Genomic DNA, 17,129 nt, shown 5'->3' on the forward strand with positions numbered 1-17,129 from the left:
AGTGCATTATTATTATTTAATATTTTTGTGACTACGGTTTTCTGCTATTGTAATTATATATTCTGTGTATGACTTGACTGTGCCTTGCAGCTTGGCTCCAGAGTAATGCTATTTAATTTGACTGTATTCATGAATGGTTGAATGACAATTAGACTTGATAAACACACAAGATTCTGCATGTTGTCCCTTTATTCGTCTTTATAGATGTTGCCTGACCTGTTGAGTTGCTCCGGCATTTTGTGTGTGTTTCTTGAGGCCAGCTCAACCATTTTTAATGAACACTATCTGTGAAACAATGGAATTTGATTGCTTTGGTGTTGTGGAGGCAATTGAGCTTTGCCACCTCGGAGATGAATTGGAAAACATTGCAAAGCAAGTTGCTTCAGGTTGATTGGGTTATCCTCTGTTTTGTTACTCAGGCAACAGTATAATCCCCACTCTTTCAGATGGCATTTGGAAGATGCTGATTTGAAATCAGTGACAAGTTACTGAATATACTACCTTAAAAGATACTTTTGGGAAGTTATCTGTAAGTTTCGTCATCTTGTTTATGTGAAATTGGATTCTCTGCACCAAGTTGCGCTGAAGACGTATTACCCTTGAAGACAGTAACTGATGCAGAATCAGAAAGCTCTAGAAGATAGGGTATGCCATAGGAACAGACCATTCGGTGTACAGTGTTGTGTGAACCAGCTAAAAGACTAATCAAAAACACCTAAGAACTAATCCCTCCTACCTACACCATGTCCACATTATCCATCTTCTTACATCCATGTACCTGTGTCCAAACGTCTCTTAAAAGCCTCTAATGTATTTGCCTCTACTACCATACCAGGCAGCACATTCCAGGTATCCACAACTCTTGAGTAAAAAAAACTCCCCCCCCCCCCCCCCCCCCCCAAACTTCTCCCTTTCACCTTCAATACATGTTCTCTGGTATTCACCCTGGAAAATAAATGCTCTCTGTCTACTCTATCTGTGCCTCTCATATTATTGTAACCCTCTGTTAGATCTCCCCTCAGCCCCTTGACATTCCAGAGAAAACAACCCAAGGTTGTCCAGTCTCTCATGATAGTACATACCTCCCAAACCAGGCAGCATCCTGCTGAACCTCTTCTGCACCCTCTCTTTTTCGTAATTCTCCTACCTCCACAAACTGTTACTGCCAAGAAATGGAAACAGTTTTCACGTGAACGTGGGTGTCAAATTGTGACAGGCGTCTGTATGGGTAATTTAAAATTATGCAGTAGTTAAATTGTTATGTATATTAATAGACCACCAAGCAATCATGTTAAGCATAATTTCACATTCAGTCTCTTTTTATTGATGGAAACTGAAGTGAGGTTTTAACTAAAAAATTGCAATTCAAAAGTCAGGTGAATGTGGATAAATACTCCGCTCAGAATTTGAAAACTATTGGCAAAATGTATTAGATTATCTACTATATTGGATTATCCGCAAGAGGCTCACTACTGTAGAATGAACCATTGGTACGATGTTGCTGATGTACAAGCTAATCATAAATTGCTTTTTCTCCTAGGTCTGAAATGTTACTGCACCCACTGTGTGTTAACTAACTTCACCTGTGAGACGGATGGGCTCTGTATGACTACTGTCACTCGCAAGGAAGACCGGATAGTACATGGCAAGATGTGTGTTTCAAATGCTGAACTGATACCTCCAGATAGACCGTTTCTATGTGCAATATCCAAAAATGACGCTGTATCAAATCGTTGCTGTGATACTGATTTGTGTAACCGATATGATTTACCTGTGCCAACAAGAGGTAAGTTTCTGGGTGGATGTTTTCATACGTTTCTGAGAAGTCGTTGGCTGTTAATTGTGTTTAAGTAAGGTGTTGACTGACTTCCTGTGCAAGATTGTCCTTGAAGTGTGATGAGCTTGATATTTCCTCAGACAAGCATAGGTTAGAAAAATTGCTCTTTGTAAGCAATCATGATAACTTGAATTTTTCTAACCTATGCTTGTCTAAGTAGATTCTACCAGATGTGAACTTTACACATGGAGATGACTTCTGCTTAATATTGTCCTTTGTATAGACAAGCATACCCACTGCACTTATGATTGTTATCTTAGATGTATTAATCATTTGTGGCATGTGGTTAGGTTTGTGAAGTATTCTCTATCTTGTTAGGGTTTTCATAAGTTTTTTTTCCAAATCTGATAGCAAGTGTGGTTTGCAAATTTGGTTTCTTGTATGAAAGCAAGCCTAGATCTGCACATCTTATTCATCACATTAAAGCAATGTGTCTTTTAAAGTTTTCTGGGTGAGCTATAACCAAATAATCTGTTTTTAATTGTTTGTTTACAACATAGTACAGAACGATACAAAAAATTAAACTAGTACTTAAACAATAAACTAAAGGAAGCCATACATTAATTGTATTAGATTTCATGTGTTTGACTCAATCAGAATAGCTTGCAGTTGTGCCCTTTTAAAATCTAATTATTAAAAGTGTAAAATCTGGCATTGTCACTTTATTTTACAACTCTGTTTATGCATTGTTCCCAGTGACTGATGCTCCACCTCCGTGGTTAAACTTGGGCCCTGTGGAATTGGCGGCAATCATTGCTGGACCAGTGTGTGTAGTTTGCATCTTACTGATGGTGACCTTCTACTTCTTTCACAACCGCACGGTCGTACATCATCGTGTCCCCCATGAAGAAGACCCATCGTTAGATCATCCGTTCATTTCTGAGGGTACCACTCTCAAGGATTTAATTTACGATATGACGACTTCAGGGTCTGGTTCAGGTAAAGCAATCATTTTAAACTATGAATACAATCATGAGGGACACTTGAGAAGCTAGTGATGGCAATGGAGAAAACGCTAGGGGTGTACTGATTGAGAATCATTGTGTTGTAAACTGAAATAATTGATTATTGATTGATTGGGGAACAGTGTTTGGATAGGCCTCACCACCCAGCAATCCCCTGGTTTAATCCTAGGCTAATAACGGGGCAATTCTCAATGACTAATGAACCTATCAACTGGTACGTCTTTGGACTGTGGGAGGAAACCCACGTGGTCATGGGGAGAATGTACAAACTCCTTGCAGACAGCGGCAGGAATTGAACCTGTATCCCTGGTACTGTAAAGCATTGTGCTAGCCACTAGCCACTACACTACTCTGTTGCCCTGTAGGCTTATCACTTTTGACTATTATCTATCTGCTCATTTGTAGCATTATCTTATTTTGTGCTTTTACACTTTTCTGGATATTGTGAAAGGTCTTGAGCCTGCTATAGTATTTTTTTGTATTTCAGTCGTGAACTTTTGAACTGTTATGACTTGTATATGTGAATACAGTGTTTACTGAACATTCTGACAAGAAGTGAACATGCTATCAGTCTCTGTTTACTAACAAGTAATTGTTTCTCCTAAATAAACTAATGATCTGAGCCCATGTCTAAAAGTTTATATTACAAATTAAGTCAACCGCAGAGAGTTCAATCATCTTTCTTACAACTGCACTTGTATTTGATTATCCTGGTTTTCATTCTCTGCTACTTGGCTAAATCTAAATAATTAGTCATTAAATCTTCAGCACTGGAAGTATTCAGAGATGCACATTTTATTCCATATCTGTACTTTTACCTCTAACTTTTTATGTAATTCTTTATAATTGTTGAATGATTTTTTGTTGCACGTTGTGCCAGCACACCACAGGAAAATCCTAATACTTGTACAATAATGCGCAAAAGTCTTGGGCACATATTAATAGTTAGGATGCCTCTAGGTTTTTGCATAGTACTGTATTTGTCAATGTGGAGCAGAGAGCAAGTTTGTAAATCTGACGGCAGCAAAGGATGTTGGAGATGGCGAGGTTGGAGCATCATGGGATGGGTGGCAGAGGAGGAGTGCCAGGGCTGGGTGCAGACACACCCAGCCCTGAGGTACCAGGCAAGGCCATTTGATTCCAAACAATTGGTTTATTGATCATCAGAGAATGTCTCTCCAGTGCTTCTCTCCCTGCCCCCTTCCCATTCTCGGTCCACAATAGAGTCCCATATCAGAATCAGGTTTTATCATTTCTCACATATGTCATGATTTGCTTTTTTGCAGCAGACTAGAACGGATAAGATATATATGCAAGATTATGATCTAGGAATCACTCAGAGTTAGAATGCGTGAGAGCTTTAATGAAGATAAGATGTTACTCATGAGGGAGAGCTTGACTATTAAAATAGTAACAAATGATTGTAATCGAAGGCTGAAAGATGTTTTTATAAAACAAAAATAATTGTTGATTGCAACGTATGGTTATTTTCATGGATTAATACTGAAGGGATTGATCTGAATATTACCTAATATACCATCTCATAATCCCTCAAGATGGTGTAGTAGAAATTTGGAAAAATTATGGATGGGAAAACTCTTTTGTGCATGTTGTTCTGCTGTATGTTTTTTTCCGTAAAGGAATTTGAAATGAAAACTCTTATTTGCTTTAAAACAAGGAGCCAATCTCAGTCAGTGACAATGCAGTGGCTCAGCTTGTAAAGCTGCTGCCTCACAGACCCAATGGACAAACTTAAGTGTCCATTAACCAGAACCAGTTCAGTGCCTGGGGAAGTCTAGAATTAGTGGAAGTTGAGGGTTGGTATGGGTTTGTTGGGCTGAGGGGTCCGTTTATGTACTACAACTCAATTTCAAAACTTAATTTGGTGAACTTCTAGCTACTATCTTCAGTGAATGGGTCTTTTGGCTAAAATTCAGCTTTATTTATCACATGCACATTGAAACATGGGGTGAAATGTGTCATTTGCGTTAAATCAAATCAGCAGGAATTATGTTGAGCAATCCATAAATGTCGTCATACTTTCAGCGCTAACATGCCATGCCCACAGCTCACTAATCCTAACCCGTATGTCTTTGGAAAGTGGGAGGAAACTGGAGCACCTGGAGGAAACTCACACTGTCATGGGAGAATGTACAAACTCCGTACAGGCAGCAGCAGCAATTGAACTCCAGTTGTTGGTTCTATAAAACAATGTGGGTTGGACTGGGGTTCAATATTAATGAGCTAGTATGGGAGAAAAAATCTGGATGCAAACTTTGAATCGTTTTAATTGTTACCCAAATCTTACTAATAATTCTGCTTAATATTTTAGGGTTGCCTTTACTTGTGCAAAGGACAATTGCAAGAACAATTGTACTACAAGAAAGTATAGGTAAAGGTCGATTTGGAGAAGTCTGGCGAGGAAAATGGCGAGGTGAAGAAGTTGCAGTTAAAATCTTCTCTTCTCGTGAAGAAAGGTCATGGTTTCGTGAGGCAGAAATTTACCAGACGGTGATGTTGCGCCACGAGAATATTCTTGGGTTCATCGCAGCAGATAACAAAGGTTTTTTTTATTTCTATTATTTTTTTCTCCTTACCTGTACCAATAACTGAGAGAGAATTAGATCATTTCTTGTCTAATCCAAAAAGTCATTAATCATTTGAAAGTTAAATTTGATAAAACTACACCATTGATAGTAAGTAAATCTTAGCCATTTAAATTTGATACAACTACCACTGGTTGCAAGTAAATCTTAGACATTTCTTTAAGTACAATTTAGTTTCATTATTGAGTAGTTAATTGCTGTGCCATTGTTAAGACTGCTAACTTTGAATAGGCGAGTTCGAGATTAAGTATTTCTTCTACACTAGAATGTGTGCTTCTGAATAACTTTGGAGAGCAAAAGAGCAAGCATTGGAGAAAATATAGTGGGCAAGTTGCCTTTGTTAAACCAAAATATTGTTTTTAGGCAAGAAATGCTGGTCTTCTTTGGCAATCTATCAGCAATATTTTAATTTCTATTAACCTAGAAGATCTTAATGTAACGTGTCCGACCATCAACCTCAATAAAGTTATTTGCTCCTCTTTATGGTAACATCTTCACTCATTTAATAATATCATGGTAATTGAAAATCCCACTTAAAGTATTTGTCCCAATGGTTAATCCATCCTTTTCCTCCAATTTTTGCTTCTGGATAAGATTATTCATTTCTATTTTAATGTCCCAGTTTGGTACATCCCTCAGTGTATCCTGACATCTTCAATAACATGTACTTGCACACTCTGAAACAATTTTTTGTTTCTGTATCCACTTTAAAGTTGTGCCATTTTAGCTTGCCATTTAATTTTCTATCTTTGTGAAATCAAAACTTTATTCAGTGTACTTTTAAGTTGCTTTTAAAATCTTTGAGATAGTTATTCAAAGGAGAAATTCTTTTAAGAATGGCAGCACTTTTGTAAATAATCTTGATCCCATCAAAAAGTTAGGTGCAATGATTTAGAATTCCTGAGATAATAGTCTCTACTTTAAACAATTACTGAGAAAGGTTTTGAAGAAATTGTACTGATCAACAGTCAGAACTGCCAAGTAGATGCTTTATGTGTTTTGCTCAAGATCACCAGCGCCACCATCATTTGATTGATTCTGTTGTATTTCTATGCTCTACTGTGAATACCTACAAGAAAATGAATCTCAGGGTAGTGTATGGTAGTAAACATTCAATGGCCTTTTAATTAGGTGCACTTGTAGGCTTTGTTAGTACAAATATCATATCAGCCAATCATGTGGCAGCAATTCAGTGCATGTAGACATGGTCAAGAAGTTCAGTTGTTGTTCAGACCAAACATTCGAATGGAGAAGTGTGTTCTAAGTGACTGACTGTGGATTGATAATTGGTGCCAGACAGGGTGGTTGGAGTATCTCAGAAACTGCTGATCTCCTGGAATTTTCATGCACAGCAGTCTCTCAAGTTTACAGTGGTGTGAAAAACAAAAAAAAAAATCCAATGAGTGGCAGTACAGTCGGCCCTCCTTATCTGTGAGGGATTGGTTTCAGGACCCCCCCGCAGATACCAAAATTCATGGATGCTCAAGTCCCTTATTCAACCTGTCTGAATACAGTGGATCTTAGGACCCAGCGGAACCCCAGACCTTATTTAACCTGTCTCAGTGCGGTGGACATCAGGACCCGGCACCAGAGCTCAATCCGCAGTATTTCTGTTCACGAAAGTAATCACGATCACAATTGAAAATAAAGTGGAAATAATAAAGCGATCAGAAAGAGGTGAAACGTCATCGGTCATTGGAAAAAGCGTTAGGTTACGTCGGTCAACGATGGGAACAATTTTAAAGGATAAAGTGAGAAAAGCTCTGCCCCAAAGAAAGCTACAATTATTACTAAGCAACGCAGTGGTTTAATTTTTGGGTTTTGGGGTTTTGAGTTTTTGATCCTCCACATCAACCGAAATTTTGTGCTCGAAAATGGTCTGTCACTGGATCAAACTCGGGAACTTCCTGAGCCCGACGCTGAAACTTATGTTCTGAAGAGTTTTATATGCATAGAAAGGTAAAATATATAGTATATACGAAGACAAACGTTTGACTAACTGACGCTGAATAATACCAGATTTACCTGTTCCTACTGAGTTAGTAAGAGAACTTCCAATTTTTTTCAATCCCAATTCACGATAACCCACACACATCCTCCCATATACTTTAAATCATCTCTAGATTACTTATGATACCTAATATGTAAATGCTATGTAATATAGTTGTTATGCTGCATTGTTTAGGGAATAATGACAAGAAAAAAAAAGTCTGTACATGCTCCAACAACAAGTGCTGGAAGAGCACTTCCAGGTTATCGCGATTTGCGGTTGGTTGAATTTGCGCATGCGGAATTCGCGGATGAGGAGGGCTGACTGTACTCTGGGTGAAAACGCCTTGTTAATGAGAGAGGTCGGAGGAGAATGCCCAGATAGGTTCATGCTGACAGGAAGATGACTAACTCAAAGTTAAGAGACTTTTGGATAGGTATGTGGAGCTTAGAGAAATAGAGGGTTTATGGGTAAGCCTAGTAATTTCTAAGGGACATGTTTGGCTCAACTTTATGGGCTGAAGGGCCTGTATTGTGCTGTAGGTTTTCTATTTTTCTAATCATTGGCACACTTTATGCCAGACAAGGAGGAGTTTGATCTCTGACACAATAGAATTGTTACTTGTCTTCGTGTCCCTCAAGATCCTTGATCAGAAACTTAACTGGATGCAGCTGCACGAACCTAACTGGACCCAACCCTGATGAAGGGTCTCAGCCCAAAATGTTGACTGTACTTTTTTCCTGGCCTGCTGAGTTCCTCCAGCATTTTGTGTGTGTTGCTTAAATTTCCAACATCTGCAGATTTTCTTTTGTTTGTGATTGGACCCAGCCATAACTTATTTGCAGAACAACACACGCAAAATGAGTGAGTGAAGCAGCGTCTATGGACAGCAATAAATGGTCAACATTTCTGGCTGTGATCCTTCATCAAGACTTCTCTGTAGATGCTGCCTGATTTGCCGAGTTCCTCCAGCATTTTGGTGAATAATTTGCTTGCATCCATTCTATTTATTAGAGAATAGCTGGTGTTTTGCCTGCTCAAAGCTGCCTCTCCATTTATGCATCACTTCACGACTAATCCCAAGTGTGAAATGTTTAAGGTATTTATCAGTAACACATAGTAAACAAAATGGCAAAATGCAGTCATCAGTGCAGCAGTAAAATACCTTGAATCCCATTGCATTTGGCTTGTTCGGTTTATAAAAACCTATAATTTTGATTTGCAAAGATCTGGTTTCGATATGTGTTGTTTAGGGCTAATTAACAAGTGCATCATCTACTGTTTTAGACCATATTCCCAACATGACAATTATTGCATCAAGTGAAATGTGACTATAAATTCTGCCCTGAAGAAATTAAATGAGGAAAGTCACTGAAAATGCACTGTTCAAAAATAAAATCTGATTGAAAATAACATAGCTGCCTAGAATGAAGCAGAACTAATTTTATGTTGTCCTATCAGTGATGGTGGGTGGCAGGGTGCAAGTAAGTCTCTACCAAAGGAGAAGTGTAAAGTGCTCCTTCCCTCTGCTATCCTGCAGGTCATCCTTCAACAAGGTGTATTACCTGCTTAGCTGCCAGATCAGGGTATGGTTATGCAACCATTGACTGCCAGGCAGACAATCTCTGAAGAGTATTGATAATAGCTGGGATCACCTGTCTTGTAAAGACACTGACCAGAAAGTGGCAATGGCAAGCCACTTCTATAGAAAAAATTACCAAAAACAGTCATGGTCATGAGACTATGATCACCTATGTTATGCAGCACATAAGAACATAAGAAATAGGACCAGGAGTAGGCCATTTGGCCCGTTACCCCCTTGGGGTAAGGGGGGGCAGGGGTATCAAAATCACAGACCTCTGTTGATACCCCTGCCCCCCCCCTTATCCCCATCCCTATCTATTATTTTAGTCTGGTTCTCTTTCTCTCTTCCTCCCCCCCCACTATAATCTCCCCCAGCCCTACCTTTCTTTCTCTTTATTTCCCATAATTCTCCACCTTCCTCCTAGCCCATTTCCCTCCAGCCTATCACTTCCTAGCTCTCTACTTTATCCCTCCCCCCACTTCTTATCCCCCCTTGACCATCCCATGTTAATTCACTCCTGATGAAGGGTTTCGGTCCGAAACGTTGTCACTACCTCCTCCCATAGATGCTGTCTGGCCTGCTGAGTTCTGCCAGCATTTTGTGTTTTTATTTATTTCCAGCATCTGCAGATTCACTCGTGTTGCCAGATAACATCCATCTGTTCACCTCTACCCACTGCGCTTGTTATATCCTCAAATACATGATGATGAGGGATGGATTCCCGTGCAAAATGGCGACTTCTTGGACGCTTGTGAAACCACAGATCATTTTCCATCTGAACAGAAATAGGTTTTACAATCAACTATTTTAACAAAGTTAATGGAAGTCTTGGAGAGTTTAGCTCAATAAACATGCATCCATATACCATCAGTAATCTTGAGCTATTCAGTGGAATCCTCACCGCATGAAATGCAAAACTAATCTGTATATCTAGTTTTAAGTTGTTAACTAGTAAAAAATGTAATATTAGTTATTCAAAGCAAACTTGGATGTTAGGCAAATGATTGCTTCTTCATTGATTTTCCAAGTTGATTTTAGTTGGCCTTATAATAGATCTTGGACATGTGGTGGTCTTGTGTGTGGATAAAGTTATGTGTCATTTGGTGTAGACGTTCTACATAACCAGATTGAAATGCCGCTGGTGATGGTGGCTTCTGTAATGCTGAGTCTACAGGCAATAAGCTACAGCAAAAATTTGGACCTCATTTGGAGTATTGTGAGCAATTTTGGGCCCCTTGTCAAAGAAAGCATGTGCTGCCATTGGATAGAGTCCAGAGGAGGTTTGTGAGAATTATCCTTGGGAATGAAATTGTTAATGTATGAAGAGCTTTTGGTAGCTCTGAGCCTGTACTTGCTGGAGTTTAAATGAATGAGGGGGGTCTCATTGAATCCTATCAAATATTGCAAGGCCTAGATAGTGTGGACATGGAGAGGATGTTTCCTAGAGTAGGAGAGTCTAGGATCAGAGGGCACAGCCCCGAATAGAAGGACCTCCCTTTAGAACGGGTAATGAATTTATATAGTCAGAAGATGGTGAATCTGGAATTCATTGCTTAACAGTAAATGACCTGGCTTCCACGGCCATATGTGATAGAGGTTGGTAGGTTATTGATTAGTCAGGACATCAAAGGTTACAGGGAGAAGACAGGAGAATGGGGTTGAGAAGCATAATAGATCAATCATGATGGAATGGCTGATGAGCCAAATAGCAGGGAGTTAGTGAATTTCATTCCATGTTTGTGGAACCAATAGACATGAAAGTGTTTACTTTCAATCAGTAAAGCAAACAGAACATTGAACTATATAGACAAATCGTTAAAGTATTATTCTGTGTTTGGTGTAGAAGCTTACTGTGATGTGGCATAAGAACAATGGTTGGTTTGTGATGTGAGTAATTGTGTGAGAAGTTTTGTGGAACTAGATATCAGATAAGACTTGAAAGCTTATTTACATTACGATTGCAACCAAAGAAAGCGACAGAGGAAAAATGCTCATATGCAAAGTGATCAGAACTGTTATCAGGATTTAAAATTAAGAATAATTAGCCAAGGACTGTTGAACAGGAAGTACCGTAGATTCCGGACTACAGAGCGCACCTGATTAAAAGCCGCAGGCTCTAATTTTAGAAAGAAAATCAATTTTGTACTTGTACAAGCCGCACCAGATTTTAAGCCGCAGGTGTCCCACGTTGTAATATGAGATATTTACACAGAAAGATATTACTCGTGAGGATTTTTTAACTTTTAATTAAATCCGTATGGTAACAAACAAATACATATTGCAAATGCTTTTTTTCGAACCGTGCCTGTAACACGGCTACTTTTAAATATACATACGTATCGGTAACACACAAATTACGCTGCGTATACTTTTTTACTGAACAGTGCACGAACAACATTCCAATATCTCCTAACGACTGGTAAAAAAATATATACTGCAGCCTACCAGGAAAAGTTATTGATCGCCTTTAACTTAAAAGCTGCATCATATGTTTGCAGCGTTCTCGCGCGGGTCTAATGCGTTCGCCCCCTCCTTTCCGTTTATCGCAAACCGGTATTTTCCCCACAAGACGCGGCGAAACCGGATGTGACGTCATAGCATCCCGGGATGTAGTACAGAAAACAAATATACTTAAAACACTTCTAACTTTAACTAGAAAATACTAACAAATGAATTACTAAGCGAAAATATTATAAACTAAATAACTGCCATAAAGGCAGCACAATGCTTTTCTTCGAGTGTTTTCCACGTTGATGAGGGTGAGTACAAATGACTGATTTACAATAATTTAATTGTGAAAGTGCGCTTGATTTATCGTACAATTTCATTGGACCTCTGTGAACTACCGTAGATTCCGGATTTTAAGCCGCTACTTTTTTCCCACATTTTGAACAGCTTTGAACTTTGCGGCCTTTAATACGGAGCGGCTAATGCATTATTTTTTTTCATGCCGCCTCGTAAACATTTTGCCTCGTAACAGTAGACCAATAAAATTGATGAGTAGTTCACAGAGGTCCAATGAAATTGTACGATAAATCAAGCGCACTTTCACAATTAAATTATTGTAAATCAGTCATTTGTACTCACCCTCATCAACATGGAAAACACTCGAAGCATTGTGCTGCCTTATGGCAGTTATTTAGTTTATAATATTTTTGCTTAGTAATTCATTTTCTAGTTAAAGTTAGAAGAGTTTTAACTATATTTGTTTTCTGTACTACATCGCGGGATGCTATGACGTCACACCCGGTTTCGCCGCGTCTTGTGGGAAAAATGCCGTTTGCGATAAACGGAAAGGAGGGGGTCGAGCGGCAGAGCGAAAACACTGCTTTTAAGTTAAAGGCGATCAATAACTTTTCCTGGTAGGCTGCAGTATATATATTTTTTACCAGTCGTTAGGAGATATTGGAATGTTGTTCAGTAAAGAAGTATACGCAATGTATATTTAAAAGTAGCCGCGTTACGGGCACGGTTCGAAAAAAAGCATTTGCAATATGTATTTGTTTTTGTTACCATATGGATTTAATTAAAAGTTAAAAAATCCTCACGTGTAATATCTTTCTGTGTAAATATCTCATATTACAACGTGGGACACCTGCGGCCGAAAATCCGGTGCGGCCTTTACAAGTAAAAAATTGATTTTATTTCTAAAATTAGAGCCAGCGGCTTTTAATCAGGTGCGCTCTGTAGTCCGGAATCTACGGTACTCATCAATTTTATTGGTCTACTGTTACGAGGCAAAATGTTTTTGGCGGCATGAAAAAAAACCATGCATTAGCCGCACCGTAGTAAAGGCCGCAGTGTTCAAAGCTGTTCAAAGCGTGGGAAAAAAGTAGCGGCTTATAATCCGGAATCTACGGTACTTAATTCTACAACCTATGGACTCATTTTCAAGGACGCTACAACTCAAGTTTTCAGTAGTTGCACAGTTTGTCTTTTGCACATTGGTTGTTTGTCAGTCTTTGTGTCATTTGTTCCCAATGATTTTATTGTATTTCTTCATTCTACTGAATGACTGCAAGGAAATGAATTTACTGTGAACTTTAAGTAATCTCTCCTTCAATAGTCAGAGTACTACAGCACAGAAAAAGGCTCTTCAGCTCATTTAGTCTGTGCCGAACTATTTAAACGGCCTACTTGCATTGACCTGCGCAGAAACCAAAACCCTCCATACTCCAAACTTCTCTTAAACATTGACAATGTTCAGTTTGTTTTGCCTATAGATGTGAGTAATTGTATTAGAGATTTTGTGGAATAATTTGGACAATTGGATGATGATATGGTACAATATTCTCTTATGGAATAACACTATTATTTTACAGAGAAATAACAGTGTTTTCTTGTGCTGTTATGAAATGCTTAAAATGTGTATGATCTATTTACATTTTTTGATGTTTTTCTTTCCCTTTTAGATAATGGGACTTGGACACAGCTGTGGCTGGTATCAGATTATCATGAACATGGTTCCCTTTTTGACTACTTGAACAGGTACACTGTTACTGTGGAAGGAATGATTAAACTGGCACTTTCTACAGCCAGTGGACTTGCACACTTGCATATGGAAATTGTTGGTACACAGGGTAAGAACACACATTTGTATTGTTTGTTTTCTGATGGCTAAATGATGCAGTGAAGAAAATGAACATTGTTATATAAAAACACCTTATAACAGAGGCCATCTTTTTCAATTTCCCACTCTGGTCATCTTCACTTTTCTCTTCTCACCTGCCTATCACCTTGTCCAGTGCCCCTCCTCCCCTTTCACTCATGGTCCACTCTCCTCTCCTATTCGATTCCTCCATCAGCCCTTTACCTCTTCCATCTATCATCTCCCAGCTTCTTACTTCATACACCACCCCCCCACCCACCTTCCACTCACGTGACATGAGCATTGACTTCTCTAATTTTCAGTAATCCCACTCCCCCTTGCCCATCTCTTTTTTCTCTTCCCCTCGTTCCCCGTTTTTCCTCACCTGCCCATCTGATTTACCCTCATCCTTTCCCTTTTTCCATAGTCCACTCTCCCCTCCTACCAGATCCTTCCTTCAGCCCTTTTCCACTTATCCCCACGTAGCTTCTTTCTTCATCCACCTGTCTTCATCCATCACCTAACTTGTACTGCTTCCTCTCCCCCACTTTGTTATTCCGCTTCTTCCCCCTTCCCTTCCAGTCCTAAAGAAGGGTCTTGGCCTGAAATGTCGACCGTTTATTCGTCAGTATAGAAGCTGCCTGACCTGCAGAGTTCCTCCAGCATATTGTGTGTGTTGCTCTGGATTTCCAACATCTGCAGAATCTGTTGTGTTTAATATACTTATGAATTTTGAGATTGAAGATTAAATACCAAAATGCATGAAAGATAATTTTTGTAAATAAACTTACGAATCCTTCCATGATGGCACTAAAGTGTTTGACGAATTAGTCCAAATCATACAAATCTGTGCTTCAGGCGTGTTTTCATATTCACATGGAAACTTTTTCTTCTGTAGGAAAACCTGCCATTGCACACAGAGACCTCAAATCAAAAAACATTCTGGTAAAGAAGAATGGAACTTGCTGCATTGCAGATTTAGGGTTGGCAGTAAGGCATGACTCAGCCACAGATACGATTGATATTGCTCCAAATCACAGAGTGGGAACAAAAAGGTAAATTGATATTCTGCACTTATTGTATGTTTTTTTTATGAAATAATCAAACTAAAAGCTGCAGGTTTGCATTTTAACTGGAGAACAATATGTGACAGTTTTCCCCAAAGAGCACTATTCCTTCAAACTATAGAATTCTACATCTGTATTTAAAATTCCTGATGTGTTTTCAGGCCTTGCTTCTAACATTTACTTTAAAACCACCTCTTTGACACGGCTTTTGGGCTGATGTTCTGTTCTAAGCCCTTTTTGGCTCTGAATGCTACACTGGACTCGCTTCAAGACTCCACAACTCGTGTTCTTTGTTTTTTTTAATGTATTTGCATAGTTTGTCTTCATTTGCACATTGATTGCTTGTCAGTTGTTTTGTGTAGTTTTTCACTGATTCTACTGTATTTCTTTGTTTTACTGAGTGCCTGTGAGAGAATGAAACTTGGGGTTGTATATGGTGACATATACGTACTTTGGTAATAAATATAATTTGAACTTTGAATGTTGGTCTGAGTTTCAATGGAATGTTGTGGTTCATTTTCCTACATTCAAAGCACAATATAAGTGCAAATACGTTTGGCACTTCAGTGCAGAGGTAAGAGTGCCCATCAGTGTAGCATAGCAGATCTATTGGGGCGAAGAACAATCTGGAATCATGTTTGAGTGACGTTTTTTGTTTCTGTTTTTGCCCCTTAATTAATGTCTGTCTTTTCCTGAATTCTCCATTTTGCCTACATTGAATAGCAGGGGTAGGGGTGGACTGAAACGTTCTTTGGCATTAAAATCCATCTTCATCCTTTGACACATTTGTGCTTGGAATGCATTAGTCTGTTTGACTTTTTTGATTTTAGCGAGACAGCACAGAACAGGCCCTTCTAGCCCAGCAACCTTAGCCTAATCATGGGACAGTTTACATTGGTGGCAATGAACTATTAACTTGCCAACTGAAACTTCTTTAGACTGTGGAAGGAAACTGGAGCACCTAGAGGAAACTCATACGGTCACAACGAATGTACAAACTCCTTACAGACAGCACTGGAATTGAACTCCCATGGTGTAGTAGCGTCATGCTAACAGCTAAGCTCCCACAGTTTGAAAAGACTTGTTACTCTTTTCAGACAGATAATCTTTGTTATTTGTTTTATTTACACTACACCTGGTTATTTTGTACACCAGCTTCCATTCTTTTCATGTGCTAAATGGGCTTGAGACTTTATAGAAAACTACAGCACAGAAACAGGCCCTTCAGCCCGTCAAGTCTGTGCCGAAGTGTTCTTTTCCCAAGTGGTTGGCACCACTAGCTCAGCTATTATTGTCTGGGAAGCAGAGCAAATGTTTTAAATTGGGGCTAACCTACTAAATTGTTGGGATGTGTAATCAATTGCTTGCTGATGAATGTAGAAATGAAGTTTATTATCAGTCTTATGATGTGGCGTTTGTTTGTGCACAAGTGCAATGCACAAACATAAAATTACTATATAATGCAAAGTAACAAGTGCAAGAGGAGGAATAATGAGTTAGTGTTCATGGACCATTCGGAAATCTGATAGCAGAGGGGAAGAAGCTGTTAGACCTTAATTCATGGGGCAGAATTAGGCTATTTGGCCCATCGAGTTCCACCATTTGATCATGGCTGATTTATTATCCCCCTCAACCCATCCTTTTTCTCTCTCCCCATAACCTTTGACACCATCACTAATCAAGAACAAATCAACCTCCGTTTTAAATATACTCAATGACTTGGCCTCCACAGCTGTCTGTGGCAATGAATTTCACAGATTTACCACCCTCTGGCAAAAGAAATTCCACCTGTTCTCTGTTCTAAAGGAATGTCCGTCTATCCTGAGGCTGTGCTCTCTGGCCCTAGACTCCCCCACTGTAGGAAACATCCTGTCCACCTCCACTGTTTTAACATTCAATAGGTTTCAATGAGATTTCCCCGCCCCCTCATTCTTCTAAACTACAGTGAGTACAGGTCCAGAGCTATCAAACGCTTGTCATATGTTAATCCTTCCATTCCCGGGATGATTTTTGTGAACGTCCACTGGACCCTCTCCAGTTGAGAGTGGGATCCTTCAGGCTGATGGTATAATGAGAAGAGGGCATGTGCCGATGTTGAGGGTCCTTAGTGATGTTGAGGCTCCAACTGTTGAAGATGCCTTCGGTGGGGACGGTTGCTGTGCTTGTGATGGAGCTGGCTGAGTTTACAACACTCTGCAAACTTCTTTGATTCCTTTGTATTGGAGTCTCCTTACTGTGATGCAGCCAGTCTAAATGCTCTACCATTTACCTATAGAAATTTGCAAGAATCTGGTGATATAAGACATAGATAGAACAGAGCGGGCCCTATGGTCCATGATGTTGGGCCAATCTATGAACATATTTTAAGATTAATCTAATCTACGGAAACTATAGTTGTTCAATTTTCTTACATCTGATCGGCTGCCTTAGAATCTTTTAAATGTTCCTGTTGTGTCCACCTCTACCACCATCCACCACTTTGTATTATAAA

General features: G+C 39.3%; 1 protein-coding gene across 1 annotated transcript in view; it reads left to right on the forward strand.

Moving 5' to 3' along the window:
* tgfbr1b (transforming growth factor, beta receptor 1 b) overlaps positions 1-17,129 on the forward strand; it is an 80,121-nt gene that overhangs the window by 46,792 nt on the left and 16,200 nt on the right. The window contains exons 2-6 of the mRNA XM_073029696.1: positions 1,541-1,786; positions 2,534-2,776; positions 5,135-5,365; positions 13,396-13,563; positions 14,470-14,626. Coding sequence (XP_072885797.1) covers positions 1,541-1,786; positions 2,534-2,776; positions 5,135-5,365; positions 13,396-13,563; positions 14,470-14,626 — 1,045 coding nt within the window. The remainder of the gene's footprint in view (positions 1-1,540; positions 1,787-2,533; positions 2,777-5,134; positions 5,366-13,395; positions 13,564-14,469; positions 14,627-17,129) is intronic.

The sequence above is a fragment of the Hemitrygon akajei genome, chromosome 1, assembly GCF_048418815.1.
Source record: "Hemitrygon akajei chromosome 1, sHemAka1.3, whole genome shotgun sequence".
NCBI lineage: Eukaryota > Metazoa > Chordata > Chondrichthyes > Myliobatiformes > Dasyatidae > Hemitrygon > Hemitrygon akajei.